Consider the following 26,496-nt stretch of genomic DNA (forward strand, 5'->3'; position numbering starts at 1 on the left):
CTGAAATAACAGAGGTTGGGGTGTAGCGAGCTGTAGATCATGTTAAGGCGAGCAGATCTGTGTAACTGGAGGATCTTTGTTAGGAGAGAGAAGGCAACCATTGATGCCTGTAGCTTATTAACCTCTTGAGGGCCACATGCAGTATCCAGACATCATCCATGGTCTGATAGTGTCTATACATGATGTGGGTATCAAATGGCGCAAGGAAAAGTGCAACCACTCTTGCTGCCTGCTGAAACATGTCAGGAGATATGCTGTGAGCTCAGGCTGCCTGTGTTTTTGAAGGCAGAAGTTAAGCTTTGTGAGGAATGCTTATGTGGACGCTTTTGTAAACATGTAGGTATGTGTAGGTAATGCTTACAATAACTTTGTTCAGTATACAAAGAAGGGGTTCTCCAGCCACTCCACAGGATATCAGAAGGGCAGTAACTCCACAGGATAGGAGAAAGGGCATCTTTTAAGAGATACAGATGATGCTTTTTTTAGGTAAACAAAGCATTCAGAAGTTGCCACAATGATTAAAGATAAACACAGTTCTCAAGGGAAGTTTTATGTGTATAAACAAAAGACATTCTTGTTTGTCTTTCACATTCATTTCAAAATTGCGTATAATTACTAAATCCTTCCCATGTGAGCCTTGCAGCTTGTGTTTTTTAACTAGATAATACAGCATATGTTTTAGGACCCATAGTTCCATGATTGAAGTTCGGTGATATCTGCAACGATACTTTTGATTCATTTACTTGTAGTTCAATTTAAGCTGGTTACAAATAGCTATCAATCAATAACTGTTTATGTTTCAAAGTCATTATATGACTTACATCAGGTGTCATCATCAAAATTTTATATTTACAAAAAAAATTGACATTTACAGTTGTCAGTAAAGAAGTGGTATGTTCAGCGTATTATTATAAGTCATTCACATAAACCTTTAATTTCATCTTAAAACTGCATCTTGATTTTGTGTCAGATGGTGGATACTATATGCGAGGAATGGCTGTTCACTGCAGGGAGATTCAGGTGCGACTGCTGAACTGAGCACAGAATTTGAGCACTCATGCTCACCTGCTTCACCTTTTGCTGTTCTTTTTTAATCGCCCTTTTTCTCTCAACTTCATATGGCAGCACTTTTCTTTTTTGTTTGATACTGATCTTGGGAGAAGAAAGAGAAAATGCTGATGAGATTATAATATTTTGGGGAGTGTTGTGCTTGGAGAGGGACAGAGTCTTTGTCCAGTTTTATGCAAGATACCATCATAATAAGGTACGTTATTGTGTATGGCATGCTAACCTGTTAAGGTTCATAGAGATCACCTGACAAGTCCTGTGGTTCATAGACAAACCAATCATTACTGAAATGACCCAAAGGATGTGATTTTAACACAATATCCTTTAATTCAACATCCAGTGTTTGCCTGTGGATAGACTGCAGTGTGGGATTCGGACTGTTCCATCAAGAGACCAATTTTGAAAATAAGCTTCCTGCCATTCTTTATCAGTATTATGAATTCCTTGCCTTATGAATGAAAATACAAGGCAACAGATTATTGTGGATAGTCTTTTTGCCATAATATTTTGTAACACGGTGCTCATCTGAAGCAGCAAGTCATGTTTCAGGGGTGCTGTCTGCCGATGCTTAAATTTTAGTTGAGACCCATGACAACCATATGGAGCAATGTGACAAAGCAGTGGCAACAAGCTTGATGGTTCAATTCAGAAAATATGTTTCACAATAAGAAATTATTTATTTCAACCTGGTGTTTGGGGGGTTTGGTAAGTATTATTTGTGCTACTGAAATAATCTGGTAATCCAAAGGATAAAACAATCACTTCTTCATAGCGCAACGTACAGCTGCTTGTTGGGACTCGGGCCAAACCTTCACCTTCGGATCGTCCACAGCAACTCTACATGTGAGTTTTAAAGGCAGTTTAGGGGAACATAGGTGGTAATTTCAGTTATCTGTCTTTAACGGAAAAAAACAGATATGAACTTAGATAAAAATTAGTAGGGGCAACTACTCATTTTTCATGTACAAAAGGGAAGTTTTCCATGCGTTAAACGTATTACCCAAAAGCAGTGACAGTTTGGGGGCAAAGATGGAATCAAGGAAGTTGAGAAGTCAAGATACAGCTGACCAAAGTTTAAAAACTGAATTCATTTTAAGAGTGTTTTGTTATCCAGGAATTAAACTGAATGCCAGCTACTTCTTAGCAGCACTATATAAATCAAAAGAAATGTGGAAACAAGTCTACGAGTTCCTCCACGTGTCGCTGTCACTGGGTAACAGTTAGCACCTACGTTAGTCACTCCTTTGACGGGCCATGAAATTGTTTCAGCTTTTAAAATGTGTGAGAGAATTAAGGCAGGTGCTGGCACATCATAAATGAAAATCTAACCTTCAGGCTGGTACAGTAGTGACACTGTGACTGTTTGCGTTCTTGAAAACACGTGGCTTGTCAAGTTGCAATAGAATTATTTTGTGCTTTTATATTATTAAAACTCGGTGGGGTCTTTGGGCTGCCCACAAGAAGTGTGAGACTTACAGGCATAAGAAAACATATTAATTATCGGAGCTCAGTATGCAAGTATGTATTTTTGTTGTTGTTACTGACTCTGTGACACTCAATAGCTGTTGGATTACTGAAGGAAGAAACTTGCTACAGAAGGTGTTCACACATCTGCTGTTCGAGAAATCAAATACTGAACAATCTATGATCCAAAAAACCTTAATGACTTCTCTGAAAAACCTCTTGGAATAATAATACTCATAAAAACAGCATACAAAGTCATATTTTCATTTCACAGCAGAACAAACACTCAGCGTTTTTGCATAAAAAAGAAATACCAGAATAGAGTCATCTTCAGTCCATGGGTATTTTTCCTAAGCTCTTACTTAAACCTGAAATCCAGTGAATTGCTCTCCAGCGTATGTCAAGCAATCATTCCTGTTCTCTGAATGGAGTGCTTAATCTTCATTTTCTTACAAGGTTCCTCTTACGAATAGAACTGTTGAATCTTACTACCTTCGAACAACTGTCCAGTTTCTGTCCTGCCTTTTTCCAAAGCTTACACCAGACTGCAAAGTGAAAACGTTACAACTGTATGTGAGGTTCTGTTAAAAGTTCAGATGAAATTACCTAACTCATTATCAGTTTTAGGAAGCCTGCATATTATTCTTACTAACAATAAATTTAATTACTTTAATTACTGATTTAATCACTTGGGGTTTGTGTCACATTCAGCCCCATATGAAAATCTCCTGATACAGCATTAGAGAATTAGAATTATCCGGATACTGAGTGAGAAGAACATATTCTGTTGTATAATCAGAAATGCCTGTACTGCCTGAATATACTTGCTTTCCTAATTGTAGAACTGAAATATTTTCTTCATTTATAATTTGCCTTAGTACGTAGGAAGGACAGCAGACAATACAATAGAATTATTAACTCATTCTTGCTTCTTTCTCTCTTTTCTCTCACTTTCCAAAAGCAGCTCATACATTTGCGCTTTCAGACTGTATTTTGAGGTCTCTTTTGGTGTCACTTTTTTGGGTTTATGTCCAAGATCACCTTGTATGCTAGTGCTATGCAATTTTAATATATTCCAGTGACACTCCTGTGAGGTAGCAAGGTAGTGCTATTTTCCATTATGTAGCTGGGGAGCAGAGGCACAGAAGACTAAGAGCATCTTTCCCGTACCTAACTCTGCCTTGTCACATGGACTCCCTCTAGACAATGGCTACAGTTAGGTGACCCCCCAGTGACTTAGCCTGGATCACACTAAAGTCCGTGGCAGGCGGTGTCCTGAACTCAGATCTTCCAAGTCCTTCATTAGTACTCTTTTTACTGGAACCTATTTCCTTTCTGAAATAAACAAATATATTATGCCGAAGTGCAGGGATTTGAATACTTCTCCTTCCTGTGGATTGGCGAGAAGCATGAACTTTATTATTTTTGTATCACTACTTTAAATTCTTTGCTATTTCTTTTATTAAATTATTGAGAATGTCATCCTTCATCTTGGGTGTCATGGGTTCTGTGCTGATTGCTTTTCACAGATACTACACTCTCAGGGGAAATCGGCACCAAGAAAAAAGTGAAAAGACTGTTAAGTTTCCAGAGGTATTTCCATGCGTCCCGGTTACTGCGTGGAATTGTACCACAAGCCTCTTTGTACCTACTGGATGAGGACTACCTTGGGCAAGCGAGGGTAAGATGGGGCTCCAGATCTCCATTTCTTTTAATAATATTCCAGAGAGTGTCAGTTGTATTTCAGTGTTCAGATGTATGGCTGATCTTTCTTAAATGACCCACGTTACTTGCCCGCCTCACAGCAAACAGCCTGCCCGTTCCTCTTTTACGGTTACAGCTTTAAAGGCTTAGTCTCAAAGCAGCAAGAAAATGTTTAAATCTATTCAGCATTTTCAGATTCTGTTAACTGAAATTATAATCGGGATTTATTAAAGGATGAAGGATCCCTGGCTGAGTTACTGATTTAAGTAAGTGCAGCCTCGACACAGGATTTAGTTCATCCACTTGAAAAAAGACAGCTGTCTCTCAGCTGGTATGGAGCAGCTATTAGGCAAACCACAATAGCTCTCCATAATGGCAAAGGCTAGGAAACTGGGAACATTCACTGCAAAGAACTTCACAGTAATCAAAGTATAATTCTCTTATTTTGCAGCTCTTAGACTTGCTTTGAGTGATATTTTCTAACAAAACTTGCACAACTGATAGAATTGGGATTATGCGCCTAGGCAATTTTTATTCTCTGCAAGAGAAGATTACATGCCAGGTGTTAGAAGGTAATTAAGAATCCAGAACTGGTTTGAATATAGACGAAATGATGGGAGTGAACGCACATTTCATTCACACATTTGCCATTGTAGATCATACAGTTAGTCCAGACTCAGTCTCTTGACTTAACTGATGTAGCTCTAAACACACTGTATATGGTGGTAATGGTGGATTCTTCTGCATGGCTGAGTGGGCTGCACAGAAGCACTGTATCTAAGTTTATAAAAGCTATTCCTGTGCATTGCTTTGTTTAGCAAAATGTAATTCATATTCACCATGAGAGCTAAGATTGTGTTTTACTGTAATAAAAACCTAAGAGAATTTGTACTGAATTGATTTTGGGATATGAAAGAACAATAAAAAAGTTGTGCAGTAAAAGGGAGTATTTTCATAATATTTTGGTTTATATGATTCCATGGTTTGAGCTCCATTTAGAAGGTATTTCAGTATCAGGTTCAAAAGCTCCTCAGTTAAAAGTGCAAGTGATATTTTATGCAGTATAGCTAAATTTGGTTCCTGATGTCTGATATTTCTAATACATAGGATCATAGAATGGTTTAGGTTGGAAAGGACCTTGAAGATCATTGAGTTCCAGTCCCCTTGCTTTGGGCAGGGACACCTCCCACTAGACCAGGTTGCCCAAGGCCACGTCCAGCCTGGCCTTGAACACCTCCAGGGCTGGGGCCTCAACAACCTCTCTGGGCAACCAGTTCCAGTGCCTCACCACCCTTAAAGTGAAAAACTTCTTCCTAATGTTTAATCTAAACCTGCCCTCTTCCAGTTTATAGCCATTCCCCCTCGTCCTATCACTACATGGCCTAGTAAAAAGTCCTTCCCCAGCTCTCCTGTAGGCCCCCTTTAGGTACTGGAAGGCCGCAATAAGATCTCCCCGGAGCCTTCTCTTCTCCAGGCTAAAACAAAACTTTAAAACTGCAGCAACCAATCCTGTGATTGATTAATGTGGAATAATAATTTAAACGTGCCTTACAGTTTCACATAACAGTCATTTGCCTTTTCATATCTGTCTCTTCTAGCACATGCTATCCAAAGTGGGAATGTGGGATTTTGACATTTTCTTGTTTGACCGCTTGACAAATGGTAAGTAATTTTTAAAAAGTTTGTATTTTAATATCTCTCATACATGACTATTCTAAAAATCCCTAATTAATTAATTGCTAAGCGTTTCCAGTTTAGATTACTGGAGAGACATTGGGCATGGTTAATTTCTCTTAAAATCATACCCTTGAACATTTTCAGGCTTGTCCCAGAACGTTCATAATTACAGGATAATGTTTAAAGTGTGTTTTTATCTTAATCTAATCTCCTACATTTGTTATGGTCACCTTTTCAAGGAGGTGTTTCAGTTTCCTTTACCTGGGAAATTCCAAAAGTACTTTAAAGATACCTATTAGATACTTTGGTTGGTAAGTCCAGACCTCCATAATCAGTGGATTTCTATCAACATGAAATACCTTTAACTGAACTTACACTTGCTTCTGCTCAGCAGAAAAAATTAGGAAATTCGTTAAGACGGTAAAAATCTGTGAAGTGTTTTGTCTAAATATATGCCTGCAACACCTCCGCCACCAGGTGACTCCTGAAGGGGGTTATGATCACACCTTTCTACTTTCTGTATTGCTCATAGGAATGAGATCCCTCATTCCTCACTCCCAGTCTAATTAGGTTTGGTTGGGGCAAAAGGTGTAGAAAAAAGGTGGTTTAGAGGGTAATTCAGCTGAGTGACTGGTAGTGAAGAGTGGAAAGGACTGCAAATGGCAAAGGAAGCAAAAGCATAATTCTTCTAAATTACCTTTCTGCGCCCCTGCTCAGTAGTCAAGGCCAAATAAGTTTCCACGTCCTCTTTGTTCATAAATTTATTTTCTTTCCTGAGTTACATTAAATAAGAAAAGACTTCTCAGACATCGTTTATATGTTGTATGCATTGGTTGGTTTGGGGTTTTTTTTCTAACTTTTCGGGACACATTGCTGCTGAATTATGCAGTGCAAACTTTTTTAAGTACTGTGTGTATGTGTAGTTGATTGTACAATACTAATTGGGCTCGATTTTGCCAGTGTTCCTAGTATTGGATTCACAGTAAGGTCAGCATAACATTACAGTGGGACTTGAGACCATAAGTGCTGCAACTCATTTTTTCTTGTCTTCATCATCATTATGAGATGCGATTGTAGCTGAGCTAGGTGCCTGCGTTAATTACATGTTTGTAGAGCCATGTGTAAAATAAAAAAAAACTAATTACAAACTGCTAATTTCTCAGTAATTAATTAGTACAGTATGGCAAACTGAAGTGGCAGAAAAAACGTTTTCCTTTCTGTCATTTCTGGAGGTAGACCTGCATTATGAAGCTGATGTGGTTCTCAAATAAGGCTGTCGAAAGATTTCCAGATATTAATTCACCTTATGTATCATGTTGGAACAGCAAACGTGACTTTATGGCAGCTAGACACAAGAATGGCATTCTACTGGTACAGCCGTACCATCAAATCTTGATTATTTATAGGAGTAATTTGTTTAAGCTACTTTTGAGTATAGGAGCGTGATCTAAGCTCATATGATAGGCGCTAAGGTGATAGGAGCTGACTAATAGTTAGGAAATTACCAAGAGTTTTAGTCTTGCTTGGTTTGTAACTACATATTGAGGGAATCTAAGAGTTGTTCCTTTCTGCTTTTAGGAAACAGTCTCGTAACACTGCTTTGTCACCTCTTCAATGTGCATGGACTTATTCACCATTTCCAGTTAGACATGGTTACATTACACAGGTTTTTAGGTAAGTGCTCATCTCAAAGCCATCTTTAAATGCAGTTTACAGCTTAAGTAGGGCATCAAAGAAGGCACTGGCTTGGTCTTGGTGTAAAATCATGGTGTTGCAAATATTTCAGTAAAACATTTCTGTGATATGTATTAGCGTACAATTTACAGGCACCCAGGTATTTGGTTGAGCACCTATTAAGTGAATGGCGCGACTTCAAAAGGCTCTGCATTGGGCTGAAGCAGCCCAGTACCACAATTACACTGGTGATTTTAAAAAAAAGTGTGTCGTGCAGAGATGTGGCCGGCCAAGTAGGCCCACACAGACAGACAGACAGACATTGCAGAACCTACCCGTGCACAGTACAATTGTGGTGCAGTGTCATTATTTTAGTGACTAATAGACCACTGAGACCCAAGGCAGTTAAAAGCTTATGTGCAAAATTTAACAAATTATATCAAGCTGTCTGCACTGAATAGTGTTGATGAAAGCCCCTGCTGCTGTTACTGCCAACAGAAATATTAGCCCCATGCTGTCAGCGAACCAAAAGAAGAAATTGGCCAAAATCAATTACTTTTTGCATCATGTTTTGAGTGCAGCTGAATGCGGGTTTGTTAGGCTGTCAGGCGGAGTTTCGAGAGCAAGGTCTCTTCTTTAAGACCGCGTAATTGTCACTTCTGGAAAGCATTCCTCCAGTGTGGAGGCAGACAAAATCTCCCTGCCATTTCTGACTCCTGTGGGCGGTTGTGCAGTGGACGCTCAGATAATTCCAGCTAGTGGTGTCCAGGGTTTAAAGGATTACCCACTGTAGCTTCAAATGCTGGAGGCAAACTGAAGGCTAGGACTTTCTGTGGCGTGGCCCATGCTGGAGACGAGTGCCATGGGACCTTTGCCCACTACCTTTCTGCTTGATTAATTTGATAGTGTCTAGGAGAGCGCTTTCTGGGCAAGATCACGTGCAGCTTCCACTGCTCACGTGGTGCTGCCCCGAGACCACCTAATGGCGCGGGCACTGCTGCAAGGAAGAGGTGAGTGTGAAGCACAGACCTCAACAATTTTCTGTGCAAGTAAAAGCTGAGAGTTAAAAGGTTCACCCTTCCAGCTGGACCAGCTCCAGCCCTGCACACTGAAACAAGAGGGACTGGTATTTTAAAACGGACGCATCGATGTGACTAAAATTATCACAGAAGATTTTGCTCTGAATACCCCAATGCTTTATCGATTCTCTGTCTGGAGGATGTAGAAATGCCTTTGACCATTGCTAGGCAATCAAATGACAAATGATGCCAGGATATCAGGGCCTCACCCCCTGCTGCTGTAAAAATAGGTGGTACTGCCTTAATGACATTACTCCCCTATGACAGCAGCGTAAATAATTACACTCCGTTGTGGATAAATTTGCCTCTCTTCCTTATTTATTTTACTCCTGAATGAGAGCCTTCACGAAGGCAAGAAAGAGTTGATTTATGAACTAGACCCAGTATATCCCCTTGGGCCTCACAAATCCTTTCATGCATTTTTTCTCTAAAGGTATCCCAATAAGAGCACCAGTCTAAGTAAGCTACACATATTTGAAGAAACTCCGTAGGCAGCTGACTCTAAAACCTCAAATTGTATTTTAAATCCAGTTCCCGCTTGTGGCCATGGCACTGAGACAAAAGGATCTTTATTTTCTGTTTTGGTTCCCAGTTATGGTTCAAGAAGATTACCATAGCCAAAACCCGTACCACAACGCTGTCCATGCTGCTGATGTCACACAAGCTATGCACTGCTATCTGAGGGAGCCCAAGGTAACGACAACCTTTCATACTGATGTTGCTTTCAGATAATTCTGAAATTTTTTCTCCCAGGATTGAAAAACAAAGAAACCCAAAATAATTTCAGGTAGCAGAAAATGATTGCGTACCTGAAGCTAGCAACAACGCAGCAGCACAGTCAGCTACAGGTTACAGATGCTTTAAACAAGCTGCTGGAGTCACTTATCATCACACAGGCAACATATCAAAGTGCTGTCGTATGAGTTCCATCAGGTTTTACCATGACCGAGTGTACCAGCCGCCTGCGAGTGGCTGAAGCCCTCCCAGCAAAGCCAGTAGAAGGCAGCCCGTGCCCGTGCCTCAGTCACCTCAGGGCATAAGCCACTCACATCGATACTACAAAATACCAAATTTGGCAGCGCAACAGCAGCGAAGGGGAAAACCATTCCCTTTGAGCGAGTCTGTTGCAAGGGTGTCCTCTGCAGGAGTGGGCAGCAGCTTTTGAGGGCTGCAGCAAGTCCTCACAACGTGCCGCTGTGACGTGGCTTTATGTGTTACCAGGAGGCACTCAGTGTAATACTGCCGTGCTGAGCCACCGGGTAAGAATACAACTGATCTTTCTGGCTTGACTTAAATGAAGGGAAGTTCTGCTAGAATTAGCAAATTGTTAGACCAGAATATAGTAATGGTAAGTGAGGACAGGAGCAGGCCTCAGTTTTCCTGTATTTCCATCTCTTGCAAGCTCTGCAAGTCTCTGCTGTCAGAAAATGCAGAGAACAGCCAATATCCAGAACCTGTACCATACTGCTCTTCATTTCTCATTACAGGGTTCTTCTTTCAGCTCATAGACCTATACCCTGTACAGACTCATTGGGCCAATAATAAGTGCATCACGGTCAGAAGCAGAAAATGCTAAGACTTCAATTTTTTTTTCCTAATAATAACAAAATTTGCTTCTGAATGATAAGCTGGATAGTAGAAAATATTCTGGGCAGGTTTTCAAATTTGGATGTCTGAAGTTAGAAAAGTAAATTGTGTTCTCTAATAAAATAAGTACAGTTGAACTGAGATATCTAACAGCCAAGTTTGAAATTTCAAAAGTTTATAAACTCTGCATTTTGCAGCACAGTGCTGTGCTAGAAAATGAAGCCAGATGTATTGTTGGTAGTACTAAATACTGTGTGAGGCATCCTTATCACGTGTGGTAACGTATGCCAACCTGCTGGTATACTTATTTAGCTTTTAAAACAGAATCTTTTAGACTAAGATCAAGCACTTACACTCTGACAAGCCTTATATTGCCATAAATTATAGAGATAGGAAGTACAAACTGTAATAAAGTATGAGTATATGGTCTGATATCTTTATAGATGTTTGTTCAACAGTCACCTTAAAAACATCTTTCACAAAATTTATTTTATATGGACATTTGTGTAGTGTCCTACAAAACTGAGCAATGCCATGACGTTAGCTGATTCCTTTATTTGCCAAAAGAAAGTGTTTACTGTTCATGTTCTTGTTGTGATTAATGTGCGTGATTCAGCTTGCCAACTTCCTCACGCCGTCGGACATCATGCTCGGACTGCTAGCTGCTGCGGCTCACGACGTGGATCACCCAGGGGTCAACCAACCCTTTCTCATCAAAACTAAACACCACCTTGCCAGCCTGTACCAGGTGAAACCTCTCATCAAGTTGATAGTATGTAAAATGGTGTCAGGGAGAGTCTAAGCAATTTGCAGTGAACTTTAATGCCAAAATCTGGCAGCAGGGGGGTGTTGATCAAATCAACCTGCACTTTAGAGTCTGGACAATTTTGGTTAAGCTCTGCACTGGGTATCTCTTCTTAACAGCAAAGCTGATACACATAAGAAAGAAGGTGGAAATGACAGATTTTGTTGAGGACATTTAAGCCAAAGCAGTTGCCTGGATTATTTCTGCTGTAGATCATCTGGGGTAAGGAACTGTGGGTAGGAGATTTAAAATCACGGCGAGACAATTTATGTTTCATCTTCCTTCAGTGAGCAAGTAAGCAGCAGGCGTGTTCTAAATTGGTGTTGCATTAAAAGAAACATTTGCTTCATGTGGCTCTAGTAAAATTAAACACTTAATGAACACTGCAATTTAAAAAACAAAAAATAGAAGATAGAGGAAACCAAAGGAAAAGTTGTAGATATTTACACAAATGTGCCCAGAGATACAAAGAAAGAACTTAAAACCAGCCACTGTAGGTCACACCACAGGCTGTCTAGGCCAGTATCCTGTTTCTAAGAGCAGCCAGTAAAAGATCTCAGAGAGAAACATAAGCCTGGGATAAGTATAGAGTTGCCCTTCACCTGGTATACGTCCTCCCACCTCTGGCAATCAGTAGTAGAGGACTTCCTGAAACAAAAACACAGACCCTCTTGTTCAATAACTACTAATGAGCCCATCCAGCCCTGATTTTTGTGGTCCTTTTTGAATATATTTGTAGTTTTGGCCCACAGAAATCACTGTAGCTCTGTATTTTATCTACAACAGTCCTATGTGTATAATCTTTGCACGCACATCTCTATTCTTTACATTATACTTACATATATGCACCAGAGCAATGCCGTAAATCATTTGGGTTGCACTAACTAATTCATAGCTAGTAAATGGAGATGATACTGATTTCTAGCCTGTGGAAGAGTCAACTTCAGCCTTTGTAACAAGGTGTCGGAAACAGAATATCCCAAGTTAAAAATTAATCTAATTTGAAGAAGACTCACTAATAGCTACATACCGTTCTACGCTACTTAGCAAATCAAGAGTTTTCTGCAATGTGCTTACTACTTGAAAAGAGGTTCTCTCTTGTTTTCCCCCACTCAAGCAACGTTTGGGTCTTCCCGTAGGAAGTGGATTGTGTAACGGTGCACCAGTCCTGCCCTGAGATGCAGGAACAGGCTGGACCGTGGGAGCCCCAGCCAGGGCACGGTGATGCTCAGACACTTGAAACTTTGTGACTGGTCTCGTCACAAGCTGATGCAGCTTATTAAGTCATACCCGTATGTGTCTGGTGCATTTTGCTCCAGTCTTCTCTAAATGTCAGGCCAGTTGAGTGGGGAGGGAGAAAAGCCAGGGGACTAAGCCAGGGGACTTTGGGAAGGTTATGTTAAGGATCCTTTGAAGAGGAATGGGTAGAGCCATTCCACAGAAACCCTGGTCCTGTGAAAAGGTATAAACAGCTCCTTCTCAAATTAATAGTGGGAAACCATAATATATAATTAGGTTGAAAATTCAAGCTAATCTGAAAGAAATGTAGCTAAAATAAAATATTAGTGTCTTGGAGAGGTGGTTTCTGCTCAGCTAACTGGGCTTGAATATACTTTCAAATGTTGGTTAGAAAAGGCAGCGACAATACAGAAAATGCAATCTTTCCACAGCAGATGTGGTTTTTAAGTATCCTGTTTAGGGACATTCACTGGCAAGTTTGACTTATATTATTTTATCTGAAATTGATCCCAGATTGTTTCCAAAGATTTTAGTAGTATACAGTACATGGATGCCAATAAAAATAACAATGCTGGAAAAAAAGGTTTGCTGAAAACATTTTTAGTCAAAAATTTAGATTCAGTAAATAGTATTTAAAACAATAAATTATACTCTTCTCAAGATTAGTGCTTCAACATGTGCTTGAAACTGAAACAAAAAACTTCTAGGGTTTTTGTTTTTAAATAGCAGAGCCACAGAACTGCTGGGACTAATCAGTAAAATAATCAAATGAAAGTAAGTTTTAGCATAGCTGGCAGTCATCTGTCACTGAGTCAGTAGGAACTGAGACTAAGGAATATCTGTTTATGGCGTCTCTTTGCTCTTGATTGTTTGCAAATTGAAATTAGAACTTTACATTTGAATTATCTGGAAAAAAAGGGTTTGCAAAACAAGGTCATTCAGTATTTGACAAAGATGCAAAGTGTTTGACAGCTTCTGAAGGTTATATATGAGGAGAATCATCTTTCAGGAAGATCAGGTGTCATCACCATGGAGCTCAGAACTTTTGATATTCATTTTCGAATTATATCCATATTTTATGATGCCAGGCATTTTTTGTAACATACAGGATTTCCTGTAACATTTGCACAAGAGTCTGTTGCACGTGAGGCACCATAATTTTCTGCAAAAATAAGAGTGCTTTATTCAAGTCTCTAGCATTATAAGGACATATGAGAGCGTAAAAGGTGACAGTAAGGACCTGGAGGTCACTTAGTCTCCTGTGAGGAGCACAACAGCATTCCTCATTGCGTGATGCAGACTTTGCTTCTAACTTTCATTAGCCATTAAAAAAAAAGGAAAAAAAAGTTTCATTCTTGCTTGATAATCATTGTTTTAGGTCTTAAAAGTCACAATTAACTCAAATTCTGGCTGATATGCTTGGCGTATCCAAAATTATTTCTGCTTCTTTTGACTGAAAGCAGCATACAATTCAGGGTTGCTCAGCTTGGTACAGTCCTGCTTTGTAGTTATCCAAATGGCCACATCAAAACTAACAACACCAGAAAAAGTCACACTGCTTTTTTTAAAAAAAATGAAACTGTAGTTTACTGAGAATGAATTATGAATTTCCTAAGAAAACAAATAACATGGATACAAATAAAATGTTATTTTATAACTTCAGTAATAGGGAGTTGAGATCTATCTTTTTCTGGCTCTTAAATGAAGGGTAATTGTTTAGAACTCTGGAATGATCACATACAACATCTATAGTAAAGGTATATAAGCTAGAATTAGGAAAATATCTTTTGGGCATCAGTTATGACAATTCTGCTTTGCAGTCCTCCTTAGAAGCACCATTTTGAATTAAAGTATCATCTTTAGATATTTAACATTGTGTAGTTAAAACAACTGCTCAGTGACTAAGAATGGATGACCAGATTGAAAGGAATTTAGATCACTTTCCACACTGAATTAAACTTGAAGTTTTCTCTGCACCTAGAATAGCAACTCTTCCTCTCTACAAGTTATTATTCTTTTCCAAATGTATATGTCAGGTGTGGTGGTTTGAACGGCTCAGGGAAAGTCACAGATTGGAAATTTTGTGATAGTCTAAGTAAAAAACCATTTTTTTTCTTCACAGTCCTGAAGCAATCCACTAGTTTTAGGCAGTAGATGTAGATGTGACAGAGGCTTCCTAGCATGCAGCCTTTAAAACAAACCTGTGCTACTCAGTTTTTTAAAAAGTGAAAAGTTAGGGGAAACAAGCTGTCTGGGAATCAGAGCTGGCAGCCCCAGTCTGCAAGGCAACGAGTAGACTTTTCCCTGCGTGGGTTATCTCTCCACCAGCCTGGGCAATCAGGTAGCTCATGGCAATTAGTCTTAATAAGGCAGTAGGGTGTTCCTAGGTGGAATAGCTGAGTCTACTAATTGTTGGCAGCAGCTTCGGGGGTTCTGGCTGCTTGCGTTTAATGGGAGTCATATGACTTCATGCTCAGTTGTCGCTTGTTAACTTGACCTTTCCTTTTAAGTGTGGGAAACTAGACAGTGCAGCAGCTTTGCTTTAAATTCTTCCTATAGCAGCACACAAAGAGTAGAAGTTTACAGAAGCGGAAATACTCTGTGATGGGTACTTGAGTTCGCTTTTCCCTTTGAGTAATTATTAGTTGGATGCAGGAAAGTTCTTGGATACCTACCTAAGTGCTCAGCCCTGTTGTGGCTGGCCTTCAGCATGGCCAAAGAGCAGCTGCATCTGTGGAGTGCAGCTCCCTGGTTGAGGTAGGTGCTGCTAAAGCAGCTCCTCCCAGCAAGTAACGCCACCGTGCTGGAAGGGACGTGGGGGCAGAGGATGCTGTGATGGGTTATCTCCCCAGTGAGATGTTTCAAGGGTGCAGTCAGACTGGGGCCACGGGAACTGTGCATGCAGGTACTGTCTTAAGCAAGTGTAAGCCTTGCCAAAGGCAACAGTCAGGCAGGGTTTGCCTAATTTATCTTAGGGTAGGAAGATGGCAGCCTATGAACTTGGGGTGACTGTTGGGACCAGGATTCAGCCCTGAGACTAGGGAGGTGAAAGAAGAAAAAAGAATTTGTTGTTATGTCCTGTTAGATTCCCTTATTTTTCTTGGTCAGAGTGCAGGGTTGCAAAAGTCCATCCTGATGTATTTAGGCAAAAGGAGAAGAGGGATATTTAAGTTGGCTAACGAACAGAATTGCTGTCAAAAGTAATTTAGATATTGCATAGCCGATCCCGAGTTCTGAATCTGTCAGCTTTTCTAAGGAAAAGGGCTTAGTATTACATGGTTGGAAAGTTTTGGGCTTGGTTTTGCTTTGCTTTTTCCCCTAGTACCTGTGATTTCTATTCGGGAAACAAACAACAACAACAACAAAAAACCCAACAACCCCAAAGAAATACCAAAGCAGCATATCAGCGATTGTGTGAATTCAAAAGCAACAGAACATACTGCAGAAAATATTGTAATGGGAAATCAATCAAATTTGCACTCTCACCTTTGCAGTAATTTTGAGCACAAAATTTCAAGAAAAATACTGACAAAAAGATCAAAATGCAAATTGGATCTTGGTTACTGGCAATGTTTAGTGTTTCAACAGCCATTAGATATGACAGGATTACAAAGGCAGATGAGGAAGCTTTAAGGAGAAAAATACTATTCAGTCCCTCTTGGAGAAGTGGAAGCTGTGCATCACGTCCAACAGGAAAGGCAGCACTACCACAGCTACACCTCAGAGCTGGGGGACTCTGGGGAAGGGAGCCAGAGATTAACAGCGGCCGGAGAGAGGGATTCTGACTCTGGTTTCCTAGTTGGCAATGATGAGGTGAAGTCCTTGTTCTGCTACCTGCCCAAAGGGTTTGGCTGTGTTTGGTTTGTTGTTTGTTTGTTTGTTTGTTTCTAATCCACTGCTTATCTACTGCAAAAGCCATAAACTGCCCAAAACAGGGATCAGGTGCTGTAACTCCCCTGAGGGTGTCCCCATTGCTAGGTGACAGTCTTTTCGTTCACAGTGTGCGTGGTGTTGTGGATAACTGGGGACTGTGCCGTTCGCTAGAGGGGTGCTGCGCTGGGCTGCTTCTCTGCAGCAAGCAGATGTTTTTGTGAATTCTAAGAATTGTGTTAGAGGTTTCTGAACAAGTGACACTTCTGAGGCATTCAGTGGTAGAGAGTACTCTTGGAATTAAACGAGTGATGAGTGGCAGATGCATTGTGTGTTAGGATAATAATATAAAGTCATCAGACACAAGATACCCAATTTGTTCTCATTTACAGACAACCTAGAAAGCTGGGTTTCTGTTCGCTAGGAAATTTTTCCGACCTAACTTTGGTTCCGCTTAGTTGGAAGCAAACAAACAAAAAGAACTCAAAATTTGTTGCAGACTAAGTTGCTGAGGCCTGCAGATGCTCAGTGATACTGATACTCCTCTTGCTTTCACCGAGCAGCTGCAGGGAGCTTCCAGTTCCCTGACTCCAAGGGAAATTTGGCAGTTTAGTTTTCTTTTTCTTGTCCACTCTGCATTCAGACCGTAGAAACTGAGAAGTCAACCTGGGATCAGTATGAGGTAAAAGTACGATTCTGCACTCATGCTTTAATTCGTTTGTTAATAAATCTGTTAGAATGCAAGCTACCTCCCACACAGATGAGATTAGTTCCTCCATTCACAGCAGGACTCAAAAACTGTAGAACAACAGGACTCTGGGGCTGACCTCAGCTGGGAAACCTAGAAGCATAAGGTCCTTAACTCTAGAAATCCAGTCCAATTCCGCAAATCCAAAAAGTGACTAAAAAGCACACATTTTAGGCTCATGTTACAGCGCTTCCAGCTAGCATCATGTGATATGGCAAATCTGTATCTGTACCATGAGTACCTGCCTAATCCTTGAATGCATTCCTTTTATTCCTCTCTAGAACGTTTCAGTGCTAGAAAATCACCACTGGCGATCTACGATAGGCATGCTTCGAGAGTCACGGCTCCTCGCCCATCTGCCCAAGGAGGTGACGTAAGTGTCTGCTGGAGGAAATACATCACTGAAACTAGTCCATGGCTTCCTTCGCTCTTCTTGAAAGCACCCTGGCAGAGAGGCCCAGGCTTCAGAGTAGGCTGAACTTCCTGCCCTCTCTTGGTGATTCTGTGGTGCCAGTATGAAATCATGAGACAAAGTTACACAGCAGAAATATTTTCTAAGACTTTGCCACTTCTGCAGCACAGGAATGGCCACTGTCAGCACTGGGAACATTGGGAGTCCCAGCAACAAATGGATCTTTTCAGATGCATTGTTGGCATTGTTTTACATAGCACCAACCAAATATGGAAAGATTTAGTGATTAAAAAGCATGAAAGAGAAAAATTGAGGAGGTGGTTGAGTAGCATGGAGACTGCTCAGGACTTCCACACCTGACTGAGGAGGTGTGGTTCAGTCTTCATCATCTTTTTGGGTAAAGCAAAAAAACCCCGGCAACCTGAGCACCTTGGCCAAGTTGATGCTAATTTTTTACCTGCTGGTGTTGTGCAGTGTTATTCCCACCAGGGAATGGAGATTGAGCCAATGAGCAGGCTGCAATAGTAAGTTTTAATCACAGGTGACCATACCAAGAATATAAACAAGTTACCTGGAAGCGCTAAGATCTGTATCCCTCCAGAAATCCTTTGCTTCAGACCAGCAACTTCAGTCTTCCTTTAAAGGACTTCAGTCCAGTCCTTTACAACTTCAGCTGCAACTTCAAGGTTGCAGTATTCTGCACCCAGCTCTGGGCAGCTGAAGTAAGATGTGAGCATTTTTCTAGATGCATCATGCTGTTGTTTTGTGGGTTTTTTTTTACTTTTCCAGCACTTCTCAGAAGCTTTCAGAACAAGCTATGCCAACAAGCGTTTTTCTTCTACATTATCTATTCCTCCTGAACCCATTTAGGCAGGTAGAACAGTTGCACCCTGCAAATCCCAGCAGAGACTGACCAAACGGATAAGACCGCATCCATGAAGAAAGAGGAAGCTTTATACTAGCTATGATCCATAGCAGGTTGTTTTGAGCTATTAATGTTCAGTGGTTCTGTGATTGAAGGGGCTTATTTTCCTTAATTGCAGGCAGGACATCGAGCAGCAGTTGGGCTCCCTGATCTTGGCAACAGACATCAACAGACAGAATGAGTTTTTGATCCGTCTGAAATCTCACCTTGACAATCAGGATTTGAGGCTGGAGGATGCACAAGACAGACATTTTATGCTTCAGGTAACTTTTAAGTATTATTTTTCCGCTATTGTATTTTATTCGTTTTTCAAGTCACAGTATTTGCTAATATTCGTTAGAATAGCATACGATAGTGTGTCTGGACACCAGTGTCTCGTTACCTATCACCGTAAACACTTTGCTTCAGCCACCTGGTGGGTCAGGCAAACATGAGGTACCTCCAATATTTCCTTATGTAATTTCCTTGTGTTAAAAAGCTGTGAATGCAACAGATACAGGAGAGTGTCAAACGCTGAGAAATTAAGATAAGCTATTAATTATTTTATTTCCAGACCACTATGTCTCTTGCCAAGTAATGCTTTGATTATATTTTCTCTTCTGGCAAACATCACTTCCCTGGTGTTATTTTCTAGCGCTGTGCAGAGGAGCCCCCTTGTCGGTGTTCTCTCCAAGACATCCTGACATCAGGTGCCCAAGTCCGGTTCCCCTGATGGATGTTCAGAAACTGCCTCTGCAGAGACAGCTGTTGCCATGGCAGCAGGTGCTTCTCTAGTGGATCTGCCCGGCTAATGAAGAAACCATGCTTTATTTAAAAATCAAATAGATTCAAACTGGTTCTTCCAGCTAAGCTGCAGTCACTAACAGGCTCTTCAGAATAAACCTCTACCTATTAAAGCATTATTGTGATTAAAGTAGCTGCATATACATGCTTCTCTGCAGAAATGACATCAGTTTTGCTCTTAAATACATAAAGGAGCTTAATTGTTATCGTTAACAAGACAAACAACTACGTGTTCACACTTCTCGAGGTTACAGGAAAGGTGACAGTTGCAAGGAAAGAAGTGCTGATCTGTTAATTCTTACCCCTGCAGCAGCGTGGGAAGCGTAGTAATCTGCTTGCCTGTCCTCCATCAAACATGGTCTTCTGTCAGATTCCTGCATGGACCGTGCAGGGCAGGGTGATGGGCTTATTGTATTTCTGGACAGATTAGGCGAGAAAGTTGTGCAAATGCCAAAGGCACAGGGATTACAAATCTCAGCTATGGCAAAAAGTTTCTTACGTGCTTTCTTGAAGATAGGAATGTGGGCACAGACATGGTGAGATTTCTTTACCTGGTGGATTAGTTGTGGAAGAAAAGAAAAAAAAATGTCAAGAAATCTTGATTGATCAGGATAAGTTAAAGGATGTTCGAAAGGTGCAATTAAATAGACAGTAACATTAAAGCGAATCAATTTGATCCAGAGAGAAAAGTGCCTTGGAGACTTCTTCCCTCCTCCAGTTCGCAGGTCTGAGTTTATACAGGAAATATTTCTTATGTTTTCCTCCCGGGTGCCAGAATGATTTCTGACCTCTGTCAGGCTAACTGACTGTGTTCAATCTGTGAAGAAATGAGGCACATGACATCTTGTTCCAAGGCAATAACACAGACAGACTATTACATGGTTTACTTTTCTGAAGCAGTTACTTGATTTTAAAAACCTCTTGCCCTCCTGACTCCTTCCCCAGCAAAGCACTTAAAAGTACTAGTTAACTAAGTGAAACCAAGCCAGGGGCAGTGCAGAGGGCCCTGTGCTCAGCTTTGTAAACAAAAATATGCAGACATTAAGATGAAGTGTAATTGAAGTGAGATGCAAGGTCACTCACTGAGACCGCAGAGAAACGATGCCCAAATACACCAGCTTGGCTCTTCGCTTCCTTGTCATCAGCCACGGATGCTGAGCCAGGCAGTCAGCAGGAGCCAGCCTGAGGCTTTTGTTGGCTTATTCCTTGAAAGGAATATCCAAAAGACTTTGCAGCCTTGGAATTTGGCCCTCCTCTTGTTCTCACTACGGTAAAGCAGAGGGCTGAATGAAAGTTTTGTTGGCGGCTTAAATAAATGCTCTTTCCTCAAAAGGCATATTTGGGTGAGTCTGAGTCTCTAAAAGGTGATCTTAACCCTTCCCAGCATCACTGCTGAGGCCTGGAAGTTTCATGACTGATTGATTTACTGCTGAAGCGCGGCTAGACACCGCTACTTTTCTCACCACTACTTTTCTTCTTTGCTTTCAGATTGCACTCAAGTGCGCTGACATCTGCAACCCTTGCCGGCTCTGGGATCTGAGCAAACAGTGGAGCGAACGGGTCTGCGAAGAGTTTTACCGGCAAGGTCAGCCCCTTCACGCGCGGCGGTCCCCTTTCACCTCCGCTTTCCCGGCTTTTTGTGTGGCGAGACAGAGGTAGCATTCAGCCTACCCAGTTTGCCTTGAAACCTCCCCCAGGAACGAGCTGTTGAAGAGATACTCATTTGAAAAGTGGGAAGGGATAAAAGAGCGGCAAGTAGTTATTTGCCCTCGCTGCTCCTGTAGCAGTGGGAGGGCGGGCTCTGCTGCACCCCGGCGCTTGAATTTGGCTGGAGAGCCCACGGCTGTATTCTTCTCTGAGAACCCTCTGGTCACCATTAGCTCTTCTGAGCTGGAACGGCGCCAGGGCTACACTGCACCAAAATCCTACTGCTGTCCACTGTGTTTTATCTCGCTTTTCACGCTCCCGCTACAACTCTGATGGGAGCCTTACCCTCGCCATTTCCCGAATATGACACATTCTTCTGCACACAAATGCAGAGAAAGGCTTCAAACGCAGTTCCCAGCACGCCGAGCTCTTCTAATGCTGTTGAAAGGGCCAAAGTAGGCAAGCCAAAGCTCAGCTAGGACCTATTGCAAATGTTTTCAAACCCCTGCAGGGAGTGCAGTCAGGCAGGGATTTTTTTTAAGCGCAGTAATTACACCATTTGGCTCTATCTGCATAGGCAAGGTCATGCTGTGCTACAACACAGGGTGCAGCAGAGTTTAATCACTGTTAAATTCTTTGTTCGGAGCATCCTGAGAGCTGAAGGCAAGTGGTACAAACACTGGAAGAGCACACAGTGAAGTTCTCGATTCATTTGAAATTCTGCACTATGAAGTGAAGCCCCATCTGAGCTGGTACCTACTACAGTTAGTCCGTAACGAGGACAAATATGTCAGCAAGTTAATTTTCAGCCAGTGTCAGCTTAAGCTGCTGAAATGTCTTTGACTTTGATGCTTTTGAAGCAACATAAACAACTTTCCAGATGCAGGTTTATTTAGTCAGATGTATAGTCGAGGTGTAATCAATATCCAAGTTGTGAGGGCAGGGCCCCAGTTGTGTGACAGATCACCATTAGTGTATTGAGGGACCACGCTGAGAATGGCAGCGTTCAACCCTTACGAACTTAAGCTTTTCCCCCAAAACTCAAGATTTATTAGTACAACATCTAAAGTATTCTTCTGAAAGGGGACACTGGAGCGTATGAGACCAGTTAGAAGTGTAACAAGGAGAAAAAGAGCATTTCATGTGGGAGAATATACAGAAACTGTGGTCTGACTGCCACTGGGGCTGTATAATCCTGGTAAGAGGTGCAAAAAACTCTATTAAATACCATGTATTTAGATACCATTATCACTTTAAAATGTTATTGCAGACCTCTCTAAGCGCAACGGTGGGGCTTGAAGATATTCTTTGGCATTAAGTTTAATATTTGAAAACCATAGCTCTCATGTTTTGATTTTTAACTATAGATGAGGCAGATAATACGACAATTAGTGCCTTGTTTAATCTTCCTTCTGGAACGCATACAAAGTTTCAACATTTTTTGTATCAAACATCTCCAATGCCTTTCTAAAACACCTCAGGGAGTCTCATTCACCCATTGCCATCCAGACAACAGTCACTTGTCCTGCTGGAGAGATTGCATTTCCCCATGCAAGCAATTACACTGTGGAAAGGTTGCTGTAAATTAGTTAGGTTTTGGGTTGTGTCTTTTTTTTTTTTAAACAAACACTCTGTCTGTGAGTGCAACACATTCATCCTTAGCCTTCTCGGAGACACTGCCAGGGTACAGTCCTGGGTACTGCATGAGGTACAGGACCTTTTCTGTCTACAGCATGGGAGGAAGGGAGGGAGGGAGATTAACTGTGTGCAAGCTAAGATGTGCCACTTGCCCTCAGACAATAATATTTCATCCATTTGATTTACTAATAAGAATGTAGTGAGGGCTGATTATGCAAAACTTTCCCAAGTAAAAGGGACCTGCTAGACCAGACAAAACAACCCATAAAGAAACATTTTGCTTTAAATCCACTGGTTTTGTTTGAAAGCTCTTTTCTCCCCACTAACAGACAGTTAGACTTAAATGACAGTCAATAGCAATGATCGTGCTGGACTACGCTCAGGAAAACCTTCCAAGCAATTTTAAAACCTCACCAGAGAAACAGATCGTTAATGTTGCTTAAACATTAGCCATTTTCTTGAAACTTGTTTCTTGCCAGTTCCAGTTTTATATAAACAAATCAAGTTGCATTACTTACCCTGTATTCCTAATTGACTTTTAAAACATCTTAGAACAAGTTAAAGTATTTTTCTAGGAAAGGTTTGCGTTTGGAACTGCTGTAGGCATCAGGCACTCCCTGAAACGTACCTGAGTTGTATATTTTGTTTGCTAATAGATGTAGTGTAGATGCAGCAGATTGACTGGAAGATCAGGATCTGAGTCTCTATTAGAAGGGCTTTAGAAGTGTGTGTAATGTCATGTCATTCTTACGTCCAGCTGGTCTGTGGTCCTCTATGACCACTCCAGCATAGGCATGATCCTTGCTATTGATGACCTTCAACTACATAAAAAAACATCTCCTGTCTTAGCTATATATGGAAGACTGACCATTGTGTGACCATTTCTGCATCTGCAGGAATAGTTGCTACCAACTGTTTATAAGCATCTTCTTGATGCCAGATTTGGTCAATGCTGCAGCAGGAGCAGTCTGAGGTGGCATCTGGAGCGAGCAGATCCCCCAGCCAGGCTGTTCTTCAGCAATTCGAAAGAGAGCCTGGGGCCAGTCACAGCAGGAGCTGCCTGCAGGAATCTTCAGGGCAGTCCCAGATTTGCACCTAGAGACCTCTTGCTCCAGTGAGTCAAATACTCTGCTGTGAAGGTGACTAGGAGTTCAGTCAACCTCTTCGTCTTAAGTCTTTCTGCTGTCTCAGGTCAATCCTGTGCAGATGACTCTCTGGGCACTCCTTGGACCACCCAGGGAATTAGTGATGTAAGTTTGGTGCAGCAGCACAGGCGTAGCCCTGATACCCAGCTACACCACAATAATAAGACAAACTTTTAATTTCAACCATTTTCCACTTTTATAACTCGAAGTCCATAGCTCTTGACACAGGAAAACATTGCCCAAGCCCGAACTCTGGCCCTTATTAGTTTGTTAGTGCAGATACAGCTGCAGACCGCCATGCTCCATCACGCTGCCCTTTAACAGCCATTTCCACAAGCACACAGTAGCAACTCACATTACACTACTAATGGAGACACGTTTCTTCTCAAATTTATATTCTGCAATTTTCTAGTAGGAAGACGTTTGAACAGTGAGTAAATGAACTAGAATGTCTTAAAAATCTTTCATGTGAGAAAATCTATTTTAAAAATTAAGGTGCTCAGAACACGTAAGTGTTCAGATTTAATGTTCATTCAAAAGTCATCTTTCCTTAGAGAGATTTTTTCTTTGTATACTCAGTTTCTCTGATACCTAAAAAGGAAAAGTCCAAAAAATGAAGGTATTTAGACATTTAACATGGTCATCATCGGTGGAAGGTTCCAGCTGCTGAAATCCACACAGTTGCAGTCACTCAAAGAGTCTGGCATAGGTATGGAGAAGAGATAAAAGTGGCAGAAAATTATTTTTTCTTTTTTTTTTTTTTTTTTTTTTTGCAGGTGACCTGGAACAAAAATTTGAACTGGAAATAAGCCCCCTTTGTAACCAGCAGAAGGATACAATACCAAGCATACAGATCGGTAAGTATTAGGTTAATTCTATTCTCTCCTAGTTTATCTCAGTATGGCACAATCTAGTTGTTTTAACAATAAAAACTGCAGGTACCATAATAGTCAAGTTTCATATTCAAAGTCAAAATGTTCAAAAAGAAACCTAACCAAGCCAAACATTCAATAGAAAGACAAAGGAGTTACTGCGTGGTATAGGGGCAAAAGGGGGCCATTCTGCTATCTGTGGAGAACAATTGCAGCCAACGTGATCAAATACTGGTTACTTTCTAGTCTGAAATCTCCTCAGAGGAGGATGCTGTCTCTCACAGATTTTGCTGTTACGCATACAGATAGACCCTCATCTTGTCATATGTGCTGGTCAAAAGCTGTGCATTTCAAAAGGAATTGATGGCTGCTGGGGGTTTTATTGTTATTTCTCATCAGGGTTTTTGCCGTTTATATTGCCGTATCCTCTCGAGGCACTCTGTGGGGCAATGCACTCATGGAATGAATTTGTTCCTCACCTGCTGTCTTTCGTGTGTTTCCCCAGGGTTCATGACGTACATCGTAGAGCCACTCTTTGAGAGGTGGGCCCAGTTTACAGGTGATACCCCCCTATCTGAAAATATGCTAAACCATCTCAGGAGGAACAAGGCCAAGTGGAGGAGTTTGCTCCACAAGCAACACAGCAGTAGTAGGAGCAATGACCACTCAGGTCAAGTGACTGGCAGCCAAGAACAGACTTTAAATGAAGAAGAGACTCCTTAGTGGCAGCTTTGCACTTTTCCTTACAGCACTGCTATCTCTGTCTTGATCACAGCAGCAAGCAAAATCCCGGGGAGCTAGGAGCCTCTTCAACACTGCGGAAAGGGAAGAAATGGCAAAGCAGAAGCTGTGTAAGGGTCCTCACGAACAAACCCGCGGTTCTGCTGGGTTCCTTTCTGGATCTCCTTTGCGTTCCTCTCCCCTCTCTTCCTTCTGCGCATGCCTGATGCCATTTGTCACTTCTGGTCATGAACTGCCTGAATGCAGAGTCCCAGTCAGCAGTACTCAAGCCGGGCCGGTTACGGCTGCCGTGAAGCAGGGAGGATTACTGAGACAACGGGAGAGATACAGGCACTCTTGGTCATATATTCATTTACCACGAGTCATACTGTGACATATGTATATAGGCCCAGAGCCCCATATGGTTTCCAGGCTGGCAGCTGGGCTGCACATTAAACCACCAGCATCTTCAGCATCCAGAGGACACGGGCTGAGCGTGACAGCGCTCGCAGAGGGCAGAGAGAGTCTGGTTATTTTAGTAATTAAAACAAAAACCTTTTTAACTTTTGTATTCTGTGCACTAAACAACAGATCTATAAACCTTGGACTGAAGTTACTCTCCGTATACACAACTCCAGTGTAACAAGGCTCATTTTGGTAATCATTTTTATGCCACTTTGGATAAAAGACGGGCATCTTCTCATTGCAAGGAACAGCATTCCCTCGCAACCAAAAGGGAAGGTGCTGTACAGTCTAAACCTTTGAAACACGAACAGATCTATCTTTTGAGTACTGTTTCAAGTAACATGTTTATATTCATACGTGTACATTTTCTGTAAATACAAAGCGCTACTGATTCCCATGCCAAAATACTGGAGTACTGTGGGATTGCTACCTGTAAAAACATTGGCACTGTGAACAGAATACTGTTAGTTTTAATACAAGAGAAAGCATTTGTAAATATGGTATAGAGTTTATTAATATACACCATTGTTTGTGGATAAAAGCCTTAACTTTTAGCATCCTTCATCTTCTGATAGCTGCCAAAATCATATATGGTCACAAGATACGATTCTGAACTGCCTTTCCACTATCCAAGGTGTATCAAAGGTCATTAAGGAATGAAGTCTGCAGGATAACTTCTTGAAAACTTCAAACACATTCCATATGGGTCCGTGTTGTTATCCATGGCACCTTGCACATTTGGTCTAGGCAAATGTTTCACAGAGCCTGAAATTTTAGGTTAAAAAAACCCCAAACCCTAAGCAACGCCACATAATTTGACAGTTCAACCTGATTAACATTTATTCAAGAGTGTGAATTTTTGTTAAATAGCTTAGTGATCTACAAAGCACGACATTCTAATAGTTCCAGAGTCCAATTGTTTTCTCGAGTGATGTTGCAGTGTAGCTGATTTTTTCCCCACCTTCCCTCCTTAG

General features: G+C 41.3%; 1 protein-coding gene across 1 annotated transcript in view; it reads left to right on the forward strand.

Moving 5' to 3' along the window:
- PDE7B (phosphodiesterase 7B) overlaps positions 1–25,603 on the forward strand; it is a 176,016-nt gene extending 150,413 nt beyond the window's left edge. The window contains exons 4-13 of the mRNA XM_009882281.1: positions 4,062–4,213; positions 5,835–5,898; positions 7,492–7,587; positions 9,259–9,359; positions 10,870–11,001; positions 17,197–17,288; positions 18,371–18,515; positions 20,524–20,620; positions 24,242–24,322; positions 24,843–25,603. Of these exons, the coding sequence (XP_009880583.1) occupies positions 4,062–4,213; positions 5,835–5,898; positions 7,492–7,587; positions 9,259–9,359; positions 10,870–11,001; positions 17,197–17,288; positions 18,371–18,515; positions 20,524–20,620; positions 24,242–24,322; positions 24,843–25,060 (1,178 nt within the window). The 3' untranslated portion in view covers positions 25,061–25,603. The remainder of the gene's footprint in view (positions 1–4,061; positions 4,214–5,834; positions 5,899–7,491; positions 7,588–9,258; positions 9,360–10,869; positions 11,002–17,196; positions 17,289–18,370; positions 18,516–20,523; positions 20,621–24,241; positions 24,323–24,842) is intronic.
- The last annotated feature ends 893 nt before the right edge of the window (positions 25,604–26,496 follow it).

The sequence above is a fragment of the Charadrius vociferus genome, unplaced genomic scaffold, assembly GCF_000708025.1.
Source record: "Charadrius vociferus isolate BGI_N301 unplaced genomic scaffold, ASM70802v2 scaffold13, whole genome shotgun sequence".
Taxonomy (NCBI): domain Eukaryota; kingdom Metazoa; phylum Chordata; class Aves; order Charadriiformes; family Charadriidae; genus Charadrius; species Charadrius vociferus.